This window comes from Coturnix japonica, chromosome 4, assembly GCF_001577835.2.
Source record: "Coturnix japonica isolate 7356 chromosome 4, Coturnix japonica 2.1, whole genome shotgun sequence".
NCBI lineage: Eukaryota > Metazoa > Chordata > Aves > Galliformes > Phasianidae > Coturnix > Coturnix japonica.
The window spans coordinates 14,485,834-14,505,325 of record NC_029519.1 but is presented as its reverse complement, the minus strand read 5'-3'; the positions used below and the strand labels follow the sequence as shown (position 1 = coordinate 14,505,325).

The following is a 19,492-nucleotide window of genomic DNA, read 5'->3' as shown; positions in this document are numbered from 1 at the left end:
TATAGAGCCTGGAAGTATGTATAAGCTACCTAATTGCCAAGGGTACTACTTTATGTATCTTGGACACTTTAGCTTCTAGAAAACAAACGGAAAACATATTTATCACAAATGCCATTCTCATATTTATCCTTTCTTTTTTTTTTTTTTTTTTCCCCTCTCCTGTTTTCACTCTAACAGCTGGTCTTTTGAATAGTAGGCATGGGGAAATCTAAACTCAAAATCTGTACTCTCATGCAACTCTAAGGAAACCACTTGTTCATTATTTTTTCTGTAAAATAGCAGTAACAGTTTTTATAGCCCATTCTTTAGGGAAAGCAGGCTGTGAAGGTCTCAAGATACTAGAATAATAGGAAGCAGGTAGGCACATCAGATCAGATCTTCCCCCCACATTGTGGTGAAGAAAAAAACCTCCAGCCATCTATTTGTCTGTCAACACAATATATATCATTACACTGTTCTTGTGCCTTTGTTATAGCTTCTTCAATATGTCAGTGACAGTTTTGCATGAATACACTCCATGGACATGACCTCTATGTGGTCATCTATGCATGGGGAAAGAAGAGTATTCAGTGCTGCTGATGTGAGCTCACAACACTTTATGCTTCCTTTTCCTGGCTGCATATAAGAAAGGCATCTATTCTACCTCTTCTATGTAAAATTATGTTTCTTTGTTAACAGATGCTCTTACGATTAAATGCAAAACATGAACACCTGCTCAGAACATCAGTAGCTGGCTCTTACAGTGATTCCTGGACCCTGTGAGCCGCTGCACAGCACTTCTTCAGTGCATATTAGCCCTGGAGCTTTACAGACCCTCCACAAAACTACAGTAACATCACTATTTTCCTGGAAAAACTATGCAGAGGATCAGACTTGTAAAGTTGTTTGTATTCTCAGTGATTTTGCACCTCTTGAGGCTTCTTTACTAAAAGACAAAAGTTGTTTTAATTCTTAAATTTGATGAAATTTTCGCAGTTCATTCAATTTGTGCATGCTTTTATCCATTTGCTGCAAAGTTTCTTGACTGTGTGCCTAAAAGCTTCTCATTAAAACTCTCCTCCACTTGATGCCAGTAAATAATGCGACAACATGAAGGCTTCTAGTGTAGTTAGACTATTATTTGCCTTGTCAATCAAGCAAAACATACAGCCACATTGTTTCCTTGGTCTCCAGCATTTTCTAATCAAATTGCTTACTTTAGAAAGAGAAGTGACTGAACAGAGTGTTTGCTAACCTTTCCAGGATCCCACTCCTGGGTTTTTGTTTGAAGCTGTAGAAGTTCATATGTTGTCTCCAAAGCTTCGATCTCTGGTTTTGGAAACCCAGGTAATACATTGTGCAACTGGAAACCAAATAGCTCTAGCCAACTTCCAATGTCTACAAAACAGACAAAGAAAAAAAAGGGATTCAGGAAACAAGGCATGTAAATCCTAGAAAAAGTCAGTGTAGTTTGCAGAAATCCAAGCTATGCAGAAATAATGATTTCACATCAATTTGTTTTCAATACTGGTTACAGCACTTATTGTAGGAAACAAATCATGTGATTATAAAGCATGGCAATAATCAAATCAATAGTGTACCTACTTTCTATTTATAATGGAAAAAAACTTATGTTACACCACTTATATTCTCCCCCTTATTTTAGCATTTAAAGAAACAGCAGATACAACTATTAATTACTTTATTGATTACCAAAAAGACTAAAAAAAAAGAGACAAAGCTCTGTAAGTTGTTAGCTACCAAAGGAATACAGTAGATAGGAGCCAAATATTAACTTTAGATGTGTGCAAAGGATTTCTGGAATCTTGAATAAATGCCAGAATCTCTCCAAAGGCTGTATGTTCGTGAGAAATATGTTACTTTTACCTGTTGTATACTTAGCAACATCTTGGATCCTGCCAACTGGGTAGTTATTTTCAAATGAGTAGAGATTGAATGGTTGTGGGACAGCATTCAGGTGTTTCCATATGTGATGGTTTGGTGTTGTCCACCGACCAGCAATAACATCATAATCCCGCTGACCCAGATGAACCAATTTGGTGAGAGAATCATAGAGCCCTCCATGAAAACCAATGACAACCTGGAAATCTGGATTAGTGTCCTGGTAGATCTCTCCATATGGGGTGTACAAAATTTCTTTTATGACTTGGCCCCGACTGCTAAATACAGCTAGAGGTGTTCCAGTGTTATCACAAGCAACATAGTATTCTTCTCCACTGCTTAATTCCATTGCAATGAGATGACCTTGAAGATCATAATACAGAGATGTTATTTCTGAGCTACTGTGATTGTACAAGTGAGTAACTCGTATTGGGTTGGAGAGATCAGCATAAAAGAACTGCAAGTGTTGTCCCAGGCTTGATTTGCTTGCAACTCGTCTTCCAAGACCATCATAACAGTATTGAACAGTCCAGCCAGACACTTTGTTGTATGCTTTGTTCAGCAGACCATTAGAGTTGTACTCAAAGATCTCATTGCCTCTTTGCCTGAGAAAACCATCTTCATCCATTTTATATTGAATTTCTCCAAGTCTGGTAATGCGATCTCTAAGGTCGTATCTCAGAGGAGTGAGGCGTGCACTGTTTCCATGGCTCAGCAAGTTGATGTTGCCGTTAAGGTCGTAGCTGTAGCGCCACTGGGTTTTATCATTCACAGACACAGTCTGAAGCTGGCCATCAGCATCATACTCATAAAAATACCGTGTGATATTGGCATCTACACCAACACGTATATCACAGATCACCATGCGGCCCATATTATCATACTGGATGGTCATCCAGTAAGCAATAGACTTGAGAATTTCATACTGTACTTCAATCACCTGGCCATTGGCACTAAAAATTTTGGTATGTTTCATCACAGTGGTGGTTATAACTTGATTTAAATCGTAATTAATTACACTAAATTTCCCAAATTGTTCAGTCCTGCCAGAGACATCAACATAACGGTACAGATCAATGGGCAGAGGCGTCTCGTTTATCATGGCCTGCATACTCGTGACACGGAAATTGTTGTAGCTGTAGTCAAACCTGGCATTTACGAGCCCTTCTTCACTGAACCTGAAGATCTGGCGGCCGATAAGTGGACCTGTCCACAACAAACAGGAGAAAGAGGATAAGCAAGAAGAAAAATGAATTATGTCCATAGAATACTTGCCCTACAGAGCTGGCACAGATGAGCTACCAACTCAAATAAACCCTTGAGCCTCATTGCTACTTGACTATCTCAGACAGTACCACTAACTATGTTAGATTATTCTCTCACAAACTTTTATTAATGTTTGCTCTACGTAATATTTATATTTTATTAACATTTGTTTAAATGAATGCTTTTTTATTCATAATTATGATTTCTATTTACTTGCAAGATAATTCTAAACTGAATTTATTTTCCATGGTGATTTCTTTCCTCATATGAACAGTTCTTTTGAATTTATGTTACATTATGGTATAAACAGGGAAACTTGAAAACGCAATCAATAAAACAACTTGATTTAGTATTTAGCAAATATCCACACAGTGGAATAAAAACAATCAAACATTGTAAGAGCTATTCCAAACCAAGCAATAAAAAGAAAACCGTATTTCAAATGGGGCAGCTATATATGCCTGTGGACACAGACACACACACACACACATTTTTCTATTGAAACATAAAAAATAAGAACTCCTAGACATAAAAAGAATGGAATTTCATGGCACGTAAGTGCAGAATCAGGGCAAAAAAATTTAGCAAAGTAGTTATAGCTAGACAAACCTGTTTGCCTGTATCTGATGGTGCAGATGAAACCATCATGCATTAAGTGTATGGTTTTAATAACGCCAGAAGATTCCTCATAAGTAAATGTGACCTGAGTAGTGTCATAAAGAATCTCAGAAAGCCGAGACTGTTTGGAGTACTTATAGAGGACTCTGCGTCCTGTGCCGGGATACAACGTTTGCAGAAGCCGTCCATCTCTGGTGACATCCTGTATGAAAGCCGCACCACTGTCCGGCGGGGTGTAGATGTTGCGATAGTACCCAACAGAGAGCATGGTCTGCAAGGCATGGCGTACCATGCTGGGCATGGTGACCGACAGCAGGTAGTCTGACTGGTCATACTCAAAGATGTAGCGGCGCTGGCTGTGCAACAGGAGCATCACGGACTGCAATCAGACAGGAATGGCAGTGTAAGAGGCTGATCAAGCACTTTATTATTCATCAACTATCTTCTCTTACTGTCTGTTTAACCCCGAGTCAAGCTTTCAGCTCCAGCAGACCTGGCCAGCAAGGTGACATGGAACAGACGGAAAATTATAATAGGGTTAGAGGTAAGGAGCCCCAAACTGGAAGGCAGATGTGGCTCTCAGTGGCATTTCAGCCTCATGCTGACTTACTGCACTGCTTTGAAACATTTAGGTCATCCTCTAAGGAAACTATAACAGAGGGGACATTGTTCTTCACTCCTAGGTAGAGCATCTGTACCAGCAGATGTTTCTACAGGAGGTAGAAAGGAGAAACATTCGGTGCTGTGTACGTGGTGTTTAGCTTTTATTGGAACTGCATAGTTCTAGCCCAGCCCTACCCCTTTTCTGTACTTCCTTCTATTAAATGCACACTGTCTCACAGCATGCACAGTAACTCTGCTTATACAGACAGAGAAAAATGGACTGCGAGTTCTTTGGTGTGACTACTTCTCTCTCTCCCTCTTTTATTTATTTATTATTATTTTAATATACACAAAGATTAGGTCCCCAGCCTGCAGTAAACTACTGGCTGAACTCTCTTCTAGCACTGATATGATCCCACTCTCTATATACTGCTCCCATGCCTGTTTTTAAGCTGTCTGCCATTGACAGGGTATGAATAACAAGATCAGAAACAAGACTAATACAACTTTAGTGCCCCTCTGTGTCATTTTACAGCACTTTGAGGCTTTTCCCCTTTTGTCCAGAATAGTAAAAAGACAGTCAGTAGAATAGTTGGAGACTTATTATCTTGTCCAACTTACTAGGGGACACAATAAAGAGAAAACAAAATAATTCCCTATTCATCCTAATTATATTGTAGTAGATCTTTAACTATTTGCACAGACGGGGTTCTAATTGTTTTAAAGAGTTTTGGAGGCGGTGAAACATCTCCCCAAACTGACATTTTGCCAAAGCAGCCAGAGCCTGGTCAGTCGCACACAAAGACTGGGGTCACATGGAGGCCAAGAGCCACTGGCAACTCCACGCGGTTCGGCTGGGAACAGGCAACTGCTGGGCACAGCCACTAGATGTCATTTGTGCCCAACACATGCACACAGCCCTCGGCCAGCACCCACGGCAGCGAGCAGCAGAAACTGGGGAGGGATCTAGGAGCGTGCAGAGATTTGGGAACGCCATTAGCTAATGGAGGAAAGTGACTTAAAGAAGGGAAAGTAAATGTGGTTAGTGAGAATTATGTACGGGGACATAATCATGGCGCCTTTGAAAACACAGATCGTTTTGACTAGCTCTGGGAAGGGGAAATCTTTTTGAAGATACATAATAAACTCATCAGGTGCTAATAAATGGGACAGTAAATAAATAGGCGTTGGAAGAGAACTGTATAATTGATTTTTTGATAAAAGGAATTATTGGTTCTTATGAGGTTTCAGACAACATTTAGTAATCATTACTTAATTAACACAATGAGCTATTGACTTTAATGGGCCACAAAATTATATCTCCATGTCTAATTCTGACAATGAATTCATCTTCCTTTGGCACGAGGAACAAATTGTGATGGAAGTACATTAAATAGCTGGGAGATTATGTCCATGGTGTGTATGACTTTCAATAATTTAATGACAAGTTGCAGCATAAATCAAGCCCGCTGCTACCTAGGCCAGTAGGGTTCTGTCATTTGCTTCAACGTGATCAGGATTTGTCCACTTGTGCAGAATTCCAGAATGACAGATTTAAGTCATACTATATTTATCAGCTCGTCAGAAACTACAAGCAGACAAAGTAGTTGGAAAGATAAAAAACATACATCTTTCCAAAATTATGGTCCATTAGGCCCAGAGAAAAAAATAACAGATTCCTCCAAAAGGAATGTTGCCCAAATATTTGAAGGCTGCACAAATGCCTGTTTTCTTGCAATTTGCAGAGTGCACAGACAAAAGGAGCCCTGACAAATTTATCTGAACCAAACTTCTGAAGCTTCCAGGGTTTGCCAATCTTGTTAACAAGTGCAAGAACCATACTGCATGCAGACAAAGAAAGAATCACATTTTTATGCATTATTTTTTTTTTCTCTGGGTTAGATTTAGGGGTTTTTTGGTATATTTTTTTGGAGGATCAGGCTTAAATACATTCAAAATAAGTACAGCAAAGTTTATCTTAAAAGTACACATTTGGAACTTTTTAATATATAAATAACTTCAAAGTCATTGGATTTCTCGTGTGTAACATCCGCTATCAGTTTTACCTCACCTGCCTCCTCCTATCCATCCCCTGTGGTAAACAGGTTCAGAAAACCGTTCCGGAAATTCAGAATATATCGGATAGTCTGAGATGCTGCCATTCAAAACCAGAGTTCTGAAGGACACTGAATATAATCTCACACTGAGTCATGAAACCTTTCAAAATACAGATTTTTGGATTTGAGACACACAGCAATTCCGAATGAGATGCTGCTACTGATGAATGTGATGCTGTTCTTCCTAAGACTGTACAGCATTTATTCCCCCATTTCATGACCATTACCTACAGTCATAAATGAAAATTACAACACTCGAGCAATTTACACATGAAGTCACTATAGAAGCAGGCAATAACTCATTTTGTGTTTTTTCTTTCCCCAAAATGGGCATCATAAATACTAAAGTAATCTTTCTGTTGGCAGGATCAGTCCCTTTTTGACAGCGGTGCACTGAACAGGTGCTAGCTTGTATTTACCGCTGTGTAATTCTGGCTTAAGAGAACTGTGTTTGTTGGGAGGAAACAATTCCATTTCAATGACTTCTTATTAATTTACTCTGTTACACAGAACAGCAATGCATTTTCCATCAGTGAGAGTGTCCTTTGTACTCGGACAGAGAAGAGGAAGCCATTTTATCAACTGATTAAACAAACCTGAGGTGCCGATAACTTTCTTCTAAACTAACCCATGTCAGGCTCGAAAGGATGACACATAAGTCTGAGCCATTTGTTTTGGCATGCATTTTATATAAGTCTTATATCCTATTGCAAGAGATAACATACTAGCATAGTTCACAATATGGTACCTGTATCAAAACATTCTTGTGTTGGTACAACAATCCACTTATAAAGAGATTTACCTTTTCTAAGTATGTATAACTCCATATTTTGCCATCTGCCCATGTTCTGGAAATGATGTTTCCGCTTGGATCATACTCCATTTTCTCAGTCCAGGTTCCTCTTTGGATATAGGTCACTAATCCAGAGTGGGAATAAGTGATATTGACCTCATTGTATTTGCTGATGGGTGACCACAGAACTGGCCGCCCTGTCTGGTCATACATAATCCGAAGAGTGAATTTTCGATGATCATCATAGATCTTTCCAGTTCTGGTTACATGATCAAAATCAATGGAGAGAAGATTTCTATTGTGGGCCTAAAAACAGAGATAGAGGAAGAAGATGATGTATCTTAATTCAGATGATGGAAACATTTCTGCGTTGGCTCAAATCAGAACAGGCAATGTTTAAACAGTATGTTTGACAATGTAGGGCACACTAAAGACAATAAAATAGAAAAACATTCAGATTAGAAACAGGAGGATCAAAAAACAAAATGCTGCTTGTGTTCAGTGTTAAAAATCACACTGCAGGATGCTTCCTATTTCCATATGCTCAGCTTTCTTTCCCAAACTTTTCATCTTTCAACTTTCATCTCTTCTACAGGGTGTGTGATTCCAGCAAAAAATGTGTAGTTAAGCCCATAAATTAACAAAGCTCTCCTAACTCACCTCCTCTCTCTTAAGCTCCACTAGTGACAAAGGATCATCTGCTGCTCTGGGATAGCCCATCCAGGTCACATTCCAATGTGAAAAAGGAAGAGCTGTGCTTCTAGCTACCAAAGACCCTACCCACGAGTGTCCTCACACTTCTTCACAAAAGCAGCCCACTCCCAAGGCTTGTGAAAGCTGGTGTCTTGGCAGGGGAACAGGCTGACTGCTTTGACCTGCTAGTGCTTGTTGTCCCACAGGAGAATGCAGAGGGGTCACCCAATCAGAAATCAACTTAAAGGCAATCCAGACTTCTGAAGACAGAATATGCTTCTCCAGTGCTTCAACAATCTACCTCCTAACATCATTCAGCCACCGGGCAGTCACTATTCAACTTCATTTAATTCTGAATTAGGATTTAGGGAACCATAAAACACTGCTCGTTGACTTGTCATTTTCAGATCAATGCCCAATGAGCTCATTGTATTAATTGACTGCATTTTGCCTAATCACTTGTATAAATCTATTCCGATTAATATATGTCTTATGGAAGAGATGATGTCAGCTCAGGTGTTAGAGCTGCACAGCACAGTGCCTGCTTCTCCTTGAGAGATGGAGGCAATGCGATAAAGTAAATAGTTAAGAAATATCTGTTTAATAATTCAAGCTGTGATCGTATGGTGGTTGTGATTAGAATGAACATTATTTTCATTCCCTTTTCTGTTTTTAGATACAAAATAATTTGAAAATCTAGACGAAGCAGGTGTTCTTTCTTCAACTACCATTCCTGTGGTTTTATATACACACATGTCTAACTTTAATACTGTTCATTTACAATAGCTGTAAAATACCTATACACCCCTGTAGACTGCTGTAACTATTACAATTTATGCTCTAATGATAGTTAAGGAGCCCAAGTAAACTGCGATGCTCAATTCAACTACATTCGCTTGTACACAGTCTGTTGGATTAAGTTTATGTTAATATATTTCTTTACAAACTTCTTGCAATTTCTGAAAAACCCCTCTTGGTGGTAAAATATCTGAAAAGCAAGCAGGAGATATACCCAGGCTCATGCTCATTTACTGTGTATGTACATACTTATGTTCTTATTGCTAATATTATTATTATTATTACTGTAAAATGCAGCTAGAAGAAATGAAAGTCTTGAATACAAATTGCTTGCAATCTAATTTTCAGAAACAATATAATGAATAAGAATGGAAAACACAGAGAGACAGAATTAGCAGTGAAGAAAAACAGCAGCAGCATTTAAAGGCTCACACAGTCAAGGCACTTGGAGGCCTGGGCACAGACTGCCCAGAGAGGTGTTGGTGCCCCATCCTTCGAAGCACCCAAGGTCAGGCTGGTCCAGGCTCTGAGCACCTGAGGGATCTGCGTTGTCCCTGCTCATTGCAGAGGAGTTGGACCAGATGGACTTTAATGGTCCCTAACAACTCTAAGGATTCTATGACTCTATGATGATCGTTAAGATTTGGAGGGGCATCACTGCTTCCTCTATATTCTGTATTTTATGTCGTTTGTGTTTACTTTCTTATATGAGATTTAAGTTAAATTTAACACCCTTCTTAAGACAAGATGCAATGATACACGAGTAGCAGGCTGTATTTCAATGCTGTCATTGAAATGCTCATTTCAAATCCCAGTGGCTTCCTACAGATAACTCCTCCAGTGCATATGCAAGTCCATAAGGAACACCCTTGAGAGACAGGAGCTCATGTGCGCAGTTACAAGGTGGTAAAATCTGGTTTCTGAAAGCAGTGTTGGGGCCAAACTGCAGATGATGAAAATTCAGCTGATTACAATAATCATGGTAGTAGTTCATAAAAAGATATATTAAATATTTTTAACAATTTTTTTTTTTTTTCCTCCATTTCTACTGATATGGTAGATAGAAATTTTGCAGTTGTAAATAACTGCCTAAATGTTCACTTGACATTCACTCTCAAATCTAAACTGTCTTAAATGTGAAATCAGATGAGATGATTGTGTATTTCCTTGTCTGTATCTGGACTTGAGTCAATGCAAACTGATACAGGGTGGCTGAGGATTTGACCTTACCATTACAACTTGCTGTAAGGTTGGTAAATAAAGGGAGATAATTTGCTAATTATGATAATAAACATAGCTGTCAAAGCCTAAATTCAAAGGACTTTTGACTTGAATGGAGGCCAATGAGTTACTTCCATTTTTGTTATTTAAAAAGTAAAAAAAAAAAAAAACAACCAACATTGAGAGTGGCCAAGCATTCAATTTTCAATTTTGTAGATATTCAGTTATAAAACCTGGCCTGCATCCAACACCAAGTTCCTCTAACTTATGCAAAAGACAGGAGGGAGCAGAGCTGAATTCTAATCAGCATATTACTATGCATCGTGCTCATTGGTTTTAACAACAGCTCTGCTTCATTTTTAGAAGTCAATTAAAATAGCACTTCAATTGATAAAAAGAAGTCCTGCTAGATGAAGACTGATGTTAAAATGCCTGATTGTACATAGATTTATTATTAATATAAAATGCATACATGTCTACGGACTGTTTTATGTACTTTCGCGAAGTGCCAGGGCAGGCAGTTCTGCACTTAAAGGAAAAATCTGATTAATTCCTGTTTCCAACATTGATTTAGATGCTGAGATAAAGTTAGCTGTCTTTCCCAGCATTTCCATTAACATACTCATTTCTGCTTTAATTCTAGAGCAAGGAATATGTATCATGCAAAAAAAAACCCCAAAAAACCAAAAAACCCACCTTTTTTAAAACACGACTTTTATCACATTATTGGGATGTGCTAACAATGGCCTCTTTCCAAAACTTATTTTACACTAACAGTGTAACATGGTTTCAAGAAGGGTTTTAATTGTGGTTAGGAATTAAAAATGTTAGGAACTGGCAGAAAAGGAATAGCTTTTGTCTCTTCAACTAGGTCATCTTTTATCTCATCCCCAGTGACCTGCCTTCTAATTTACACCTCTTAGCATTCAAAGCCATTTGTTTCAGTGACAGTATCAGGACTGATCTTTAAGTGACATCTTTAAACTTGATTTCTATGCTTTTTTATTTCCCTAGAAAACTTTTCCGCTGTACTGTTTTCTTCCCTTAACTGAGGGCTCCTGCAGATCTGTTCATTTCCACTGAGAACTAGTCCAATCCCCAGAGCTTTTCTTTACATTTATTTTCAAAGTTCAGCATAGTTCTTTTTGCCCTACATTGCAAGCTTTCTAACACTCTTCCTATTGTGTCAGTGGTGGCATATTAAGTGCTTAACAACCTTTTTTTTTTTTTCTTTTTTTTTTTTTTCTCCCAAGCTGGAACTCACTAGAACTCACTGGAAGTTTTCTGAAGGTCTCATCAGAACCTCGTCCAGGAGGCCTTAAGTGCCTTTCAGTATTGGCTCACCGATTCAGACACTGTAAATAGTGGGTTCTTTTTGATTCCTCTAATAAACAATTTTCCAAGAAAAACAGCTGTCTGTAGGTATGTTCTGCTGCTCCTTTGCCTCCCTCTCCAGTCACACTGTTCCAACTTCTTTACACTAGTGCTGGCTCCCAACTCCATCAGCATCTCATGTAAACATCACAGTGCTAAAGCTGAACCCTGGGAATCATGTCTCTAACCTACTCTCCAAACTCTATTCATTGGCCATAGCAGCCTCAATAGTCCATTTGCCTTCTGTGCTTAATTGCATGGTCTATCTTATGTGCAGAATACTTCTTTCTGCTATCAAATCCTCCTTTGATAAGCTATCCCACCAGATTCCTTCCAGCCTTTCTCTGACAGCCCCCAGACAGACAACCCTAGAGCTCAATGCAGTCAGAGGAGGGGAAACACCAAAATGCAGGCAGCTGACTTTCTTCTGAGTAGGCAAAGGCAATGCAAAATCCCCCCATCATCTTGCCAGGTGTAAAAGGAAATCTATAATTCACAAAAGTAACAATGCAGTGTTCATCTGCTGCAATGCTAGTGGATATTTCTGGAAGGACAAAGCAAATAAGACAGTGGCACATAGATGTTTGTTCTTACACCGTAAACTTTCTCGCTGGAGGGAAGATGAAGGAGGAGGAGGAGAGTACATGAGTACTTCTATGCACCAGCAGACTGACACTGAGGCAGGCCCATCAGGTGAACTCTAGATAGCTTCAGGTTTTCAATATTTCAGTGAACATTTTATGCCTCCAGCCAGAATCCATCTAATCCTGACCAGTTTCCTCCCTTTTTTTGGCAAGCAATATTAAGGATCTTGCAGAGGCAAATGAAAATGAGATAAAAGAACTGGCAATCAATTTCAACAACAGAAAACATAAACTTCATAACAGGAAAGCTGTGCAGGATGAAGTACTTTGAAATGTAACGGTGATGAACAACTTGACCCTGGCAGCATAAACAGAACAAATGACTGACAATGTCCTTTCCATTTAAGACTTTCATTCTGTAAGATCCTTACAAAAGTATGTGCCATACAGTTACTTAAGCACAAAATCACACAGGAACCAATTGATTAGATAAAGTGAGCCACAGAGGCCACAGTTTCAATCCTGTGATTTTAACAACAAACAACACACGTTTGCCATGACAATACATTCAGCAGCCTCCCTGGACAGGGATCTGGGGACTAACACTAAGACAGGGCAGGTGCAATCAGACGATGGGCAAGAAACACCACATGAAGATTTTTCCCCACTTGCAAGATCCTAGTAATGAATTGTGACTGTCAAGTGTGAAAGATGTAATTTCAAATGTTTTTTATACATGTGGTGGTAACAACATGGCCATATAATCCAAGTTTTTTGTTTCTGCCTGATAAGAACATCTGAAAATCAAACTGATACATTTTTAAAGAAAAATAATACATGGGATGTGATAACCGAAAAGAAATCCACTGATTTTGTAACCACCTCCTTATTTTTAGAGCTAACAGATGTTCCTTCATAGATAATACTCATCTGGACATGTTGCAGTTAATAATGTAATATTTTAAAGGCCAGAATTCCCAGTTGTACTACTGGTACAGGCGCTTTATGGACTATTCATGTGAAAAACAGAACTGAGTTTGTAAAAAAACACGTTCTGCAAGGTAGCGGTCTCTACGAGCCTTGGTGTTACCTAATTAAATGCTGAATGTTGACCATCTGTCATTGTAATCTGTGAGTTCTCCTGAAAATTAATATAAACCATGGATGTAATGTTTAAATAATTCTCTATCAGAGCTGTATGGTAACTCAGTCAGGTAGGGGAGGGGTGGTGGGGCTGAAAGCACACAGTGGAGGGCAGAATCCACAGGATTTTGGATAGATGGGGAGGCTCTACAACACTATGGAGATGTTTAAGGCACAGACACTCAAGGTATGCCCTGACAGATCTCTGCATTGAGCAGAGGCTGGAACCTGCTATATCCCCCAGAACAAAGAGGTGGTTTGAACTGAGAGGCAGAATCTGGCTCCAAGTCTGCCACTGTACTGCAGTAACTATGATTCGTCCGTTACACACAGCTTCTTTCAAAGTCATAATTAAGTTCTCAGTTGAAAAAGAAGAGGAAGAAAAAAAGTAATTATGTCTTGAGGTCAAGTCTAACAACCAAAATCAAACAGAGATTAAACATCCCTGCCAGTGTTGGAGGAGTTTGGTTTTGAAATTCATGGCTGGGGCCCACCATTGATACAAACTTCCCATTACACTTCTTACAGAGTAGAGCATTTCAACATGATTTTAGTTCAATGGCTTTCAAAGGGAACACTGAACTTCACACAAGAGGAAACCTTACCCTTAGCCTTCTCTCAAACGTGGAGATATTGCCTTTGGTCTGCTCCCTCCTTTGCCTCCATTCAATGAGATTTGAGTTATGCTCTCCAGGAAGGGAGATATTGCACTTCCCTAAAGTGGGACTGACTACTCCTGCTAGAATATGAGGCTCTGTGTTAAGCGTGATTTCCATTCCACTGGCAAAGGTGACTCTCAGAGACCCATCTGGGCTGACCCGGTAGATATTCTGTGTGTTATCTGTCAAAAAACAATAAGCAAAAACAGGGAATACAGAATATTTCAGATTTACAGATTTAGGAAGAAAATATCAGATGCAATGGGACATTGCCCCAAGTTTACAGACCTCTGCTCATACACTGAGTGTGATTTTTGAAATGTGTAACCTCCAGATCTTCACATCTAAGGAACTTTTTATTACATTGGGCCAAATGATCTCCATCAGGTGCTGCCATCAGGACACAGTGCTGCCATAAAGTATTCACGGCACTGGCCAAACATGGCATTTCACTACAGAGCACATCGCTCTTTGGGCACAGTTCTCACAATTACAAAGCTTGGTGTATTATGGGTCAATCCAATTCTCCTAGATACTGGTGTGGTTAATAGCATGTAAAGCTTGGAGACATCAGAGATTTCAATAACTGAAATCTACCCACGGGAATTTTCTCGGAGGAAAAGAATTCACTGGTGGTTTGTTCCTAGCAGGAACCTCAGGAGAAATGTAAGTACTACCCAGTTATTTGTACTGAAACAAGGAAGAAACAAATGAACTAATCTCAGTGCCTTTCTGTCAAAGAGTTAAGAATGCATCAATATCCAGAGTTTAAAATGTGAAGACTAGGAAAGAAATAACAGAAATGCCTTCATTACCTTGTTTTAAAGTATATATTGTAGAAGTAGCTGAGAAGTTTGTAGCTGTGACCACGTTCTCCCGGTTTGAAGTATCAAGTTCCACCCTCGTCAGTTTTTCAACATCACTGTGGAAACTGCTGACTTCTCCAGTAGGGAATGTGGCATTAGTCAGGTGGCCATCAGAATCGTACCTGCAACACACAGCATGAAAAGGCATGTTTGTACCCCTCAGCACTGCTGAAGCCACCTGAAGGTGTTCAAGACCAGGTTGGATGGAGCCCTGGGCAACCTGGGCTAGTACCAGATCTGGAGGTTGGTGGCCCTACCTGTGGCAGGGGGTTGGAATTTGATGATTCTTGGGGTCCCTTCCAACCCAAGCATGATTCTATGATTTTATAACTGCCTTTTGCTGATGATGAGTGAAGCACATAACATGAATGTCATCTGCATCAGTAAAACTGACAAATGTTCATAACATAGAAACCCACTTGAGCAGGTAGGAAAGCATAATTAAGTTTTCATCTTCTATTTCTGCACTCACAAAATAAATCCTCAGCTGGTGTACCAACTGGCAAAGCCCTACTGCCTCCAAGGAGAGCTCTTCCAGTTCACATCAGCAGATGATCTGCCCATGTCCTTCACTTTAATGGGTTAGCATCTTTTCTTTCAGACCCCCACCTTTTCTAATCAGACAAGATCTGTGTGTCACAAAAGATATTGATGAGCAAAATCAGGAATTCTCTTTTCCATTCAATATGAAAAAGAAAATAGAGCAGCTGTTCTTCTCAACAGAAACACTGGAGAGAGAACTTAAAAAACATCTTGTATTTTTTGACGAGCAAATTAATGAAATGTTAAATACAATATAATCTCTCTCTCTTCCACTTCTTACTTCCCTAACACACCATGTGTTACTTCTTTACATCTCACCCAGATGTCGGTTCTGTGCCAGTGGACTGAGTGCCACTCTGTGATTAAAACAGATTAAAAGCACTCCTTTTCAACATTACAGAACTCCACAAACACTGGGCAACTATATTTCATTTACTACTTGATCAAACAGATATGACAACTTGCTAAGTTATTTGGATTCTCTACATTACCACACAGAAATCCTCAAATCATACATTTTTATGGGATAAATGCAGCCAGTGTATTGGAATATTTCCTGTGCATAAGAATCAGGTTCCGCCTCTGCAAAGAACTGGTTTTGCTGCTGGATGCTGCTGATGAAGAGGTACAGAACTCCCTGCTCAGTTGAAAAAGGGACTGGATAGCAGACCAGACTTGGCTGTAGAGCACCTGCTGATGTAACCTAACTGAAGTAGATGGTACAGGTGAATTCAAGGTTATTGTCTCTATAATGGTTTCACAGTGTGACCATCTAAAGGGCTTTTTAATTCCAGATTGCTTCAAGAAACTCAGCCCTCTAAGGACAGGTTCTGCCACTTTTCACATGATGAATAACAGCACACTTGGTCTCAGTTCTTGCAGAGCAATGTCCTACCCGTACTAGCACGGGCAGAATCATGACGTATTTCTTAATGTTAATTTGGTGCCCAGTTATCGCACTGTTAATCATTCTGGTGACCATTTAATCATGCAAATAATTGCGCTGATTTCAGTACTCACATGAGGAAGTGCTCACCAATATTAGAAAAGCACACTTGGGGATAGAGCTTCACAATCTATTTGCATTTCTATGTGTAGCACAGCTAAGAGTTATATCATTTCAAAGGGAAAGCAGTCTAATTAATTTTTTTTGGAGAGAGCTGTTTCTTGCAGATGTTTTCTTGTCCTTGATTTAATAGAGGCCCAGTGTCCCCCTCCCCTTCTATGGTTTTAATGATATAATATTAGGAAAAAACCCTATATGACTGAAATTGTACATTAGTACATAATTTTATGCAAGAGCTCTTTCAGTACTTCCATTCCATCAGATTAAACTAGATGGATGACAAGTACTTTTGTAGGTGGTTTTCTACCTCTTAATAATTTCCCTCTGTGAGCGAATCTGACACACAGGTACGTGTTCTGAACAGTTCATTATCTTTGCTCATATTCCCAAGTATGTGTGATATGTGTTGTTAAACAAACTCATTCCTATTTCAGCTTGATGGTGACATGGATTGAACTTTTGGATGTAAATGCAAATCTAGCATAAATGGAAAAGCTGATTGCAGGCAACTGGAAAGTTGCTCATATGTTAATTCTCTAAACTCCAACACTATGTTTATATATGAGTAAGGACCATCACCTACCATGAGCTATTTACAGTGAAAAGGAAAATAAGCTTCTGGAAACATATCTACTTTCAGCATATCATTGATTGTATCAACTGTCCCTCTGACACTTGGCATCTTGGCCACTCAGAAAGTTGTAATATATTATGAAGATGACGTAAAATATTGGTCTGAACAATAAATATTAATATGACTTTACCATTTGACATTGCTGTTATTTTTGTAATGTTAAGATTGGTAACTCTGTTAATTCTACTGATCTAGACTGGCAGAAGTGCGCAAACATACAGTCTGCACAACTGAAAGCATCAGTGCGGACACTGTCCCTCTATGTATCTCTGGGTGAAGAAATCAGTACTACATACAGTGGGAGGAACTTACAAGCAGGAGAAGTCCTATAAAAGGAAATCTTACTGAGTCATGCATTACAAGCTACTTGCCAGAGGACATGAGCAGTAATTGTCTGAAAAGGTTTACAGCTGATGTCAGTGGGACAGAGTAGGAGTAGCAATATTAAAGCCACTGAGAAGCACAGGACTACACATAATCCCCTCTAACACACTCAAACAATAAGGACCCTGAAACAACGCATATTGTTCAGCATTTTAAGAAGCAGTAGACATGTCTTGGAGCTACTGTGAAAGCTTTTTGGAAGTGTCATCTGTCCATCACTAAATCTGATCCCATCCTCTCGTGGGAATTTAAATGGATCTCCCTTCTTTCAAAGAAGCAGATATCTTAATTTACTTCTGTATAGAATAGATATCACTCTTAGATCAGCGTTTAAACTGCACCAGACAGCAGTGAGCTTTGTGCTCATGCATGAAACTTGCAACTTCTATTGCTAGATGCCAGATAATGAGAACAGAAACAGGGAGGCTCTGCATGGTTTTGTTCTGAATATCATCAAAAATGGCCCTAATTGTTTATACCTAGAGCAACTATCATTTATTCTGCCTTTAAAAGAATAATGAAGGGCAAAAAGGAAAAAATATCCCCTTCAACAACAAATCCCACACCCTAGGCAGCAGTTTCCCCCGCTTTTATCCTACTTGCAGTTTAATAAAAAATAATTCTTAAAAACCTATAATGATGGTGACTCAGCTGCCTTTCCAGGTGACTTATGCAGTAGCTTAATTTCTATTCATATCTCACCTGGATGGCTTTTCATTTTCCTTTTTGACAATGGACTCCTATGCCCTACAGAAAGCAGGCAATATTCTCCTTGAAGAACTCAGAACTAGTAGTGTGGTGTTAACACATGATTCCATCAGTCACTTGCCATGTTCTCAAACAGGAATGATGACAATTAATTATAAATAATGAGAAATCCTGATTTCTCACCTCTTTACAAATCAAACATTACTTTTCTCTCAGGTTGTTCTCTCCCAGGGACCAGACTCTAATGTTCTGCCTGTATCTTTACTGGCTTGTCTTGCTCTTTATGAGTCCTGTCAAATGTCTCAAAGCCTTGCTTATAAGGCCATTCCTACACCACTACTACATATCTTCTTCCTATTATATATATACATATATTTATATATATTTAATTATATATCCTCTTTCCCCACCAATGGAGACAAAAGTCTATTCTTGCTTCTGAATGTTCTTTCCACCAAGATTCTCAGTTTCTTTTGTAACACTCCTTTCTCCTATGAGTGTTAATTTTCCTCACTTTGCCTTCCTCAGGATTTTTGCAAATCTCTGATTCACATCACAACTTGCCTCTACTTCTTTAGTTACCAAAAATTCCAAAACCACATTTGCATTTAGAGAAACAGATTCACACTAATATGATATGAATGACATGTAGTTCCAGGCAGTTTTTCTACATGTAATGGGCACTGTGTACAAAGCTTTCTCATTTGACAGGCTTTAACACTTAAGAAACATTGTACTGTTTCCTTGTAAAAGCTGATACAGTAGCTTCGTCTACTAAAATAACTAAAATGGATAAAAAATATTCAATGTCGTGGACTTACTCATACACAGTTGTCCATCCATTTTCATCACTTTTGGTTGCTAGAAGTCCTGTGTTTCCAGGATATGTCATCAGAGCCAGGTTGTAGCCTTGGGCATAAACCCTTTTCAGAACACCATTGCTGCTTATTGTCAGCCAGTATACCTGGCCACCTGGCACCACGACCCACAGGGGCAAGCCGCTTGTGTCTCTGCGGATGTGCACCGAATTCCCATTGCTGCTGGTAATTGTGGCAACATCCCCTTCCCCAGTGTAGGTGAAGTTGTAAATATAGTCTCTCGTGATGAGGTTCAGGGTGTGCAGGTGGGTGCCATTGATGGTGAACTGATACAGTTCTTGGTCTGCTGGTGATGCAATCTCGTACATATTTGTCTCACTGAGGTGAGCCTTGTTTCGGCTGACAGCACGGATGCGAACGTTACCAAGGTCTGCTACGTACAGTGTGTCATCAGGAGAGACTGCTAGGGAAGAAGGTGCTTTCAGCTTCGCATCTTTGGCATATCCACCATCACCTGGGAGATAAATGGTAATTTCAGTAATCTGTATCGTCTGCATTTAAGATGAACCTCAAAGCCTGGCATACTGCTTCTTCTCAGCATTTATATGTCAGTTAGAGTGTATCTGCTTACGATTCATTAAACTTCTATTATCTAAAGTTAGTGCAATGCTAGATCAGTCTCAGTAAAGACAAACTAGAAGACAAATTATCCAATTTATACAA

At 39.3% G+C, this 19,492-nt stretch overlaps 1 protein-coding gene across 1 annotated transcript in view; it reads right to left on the bottom strand.

Annotated features, from left to right (window-relative positions):
* Positions 1–19,492, bottom strand: part of TENM1 (teneurin transmembrane protein 1) — a 292,567-nt gene that overhangs the window by 5,154 nt on the left and 267,921 nt on the right. Inside the window, 7 exon segments of the mRNA XM_015860820.2 lie at positions 1,235–1,377; positions 1,867–3,087; positions 3,757–4,144; positions 7,288–7,584; positions 13,697–13,932; positions 14,566–14,738; positions 18,773–19,283. Coding sequence (XP_015716306.1) covers positions 1,235–1,377; positions 1,867–3,087; positions 3,757–4,144; positions 7,288–7,584; positions 13,697–13,932; positions 14,566–14,738; positions 18,773–19,283 — 2,969 coding nt within the window.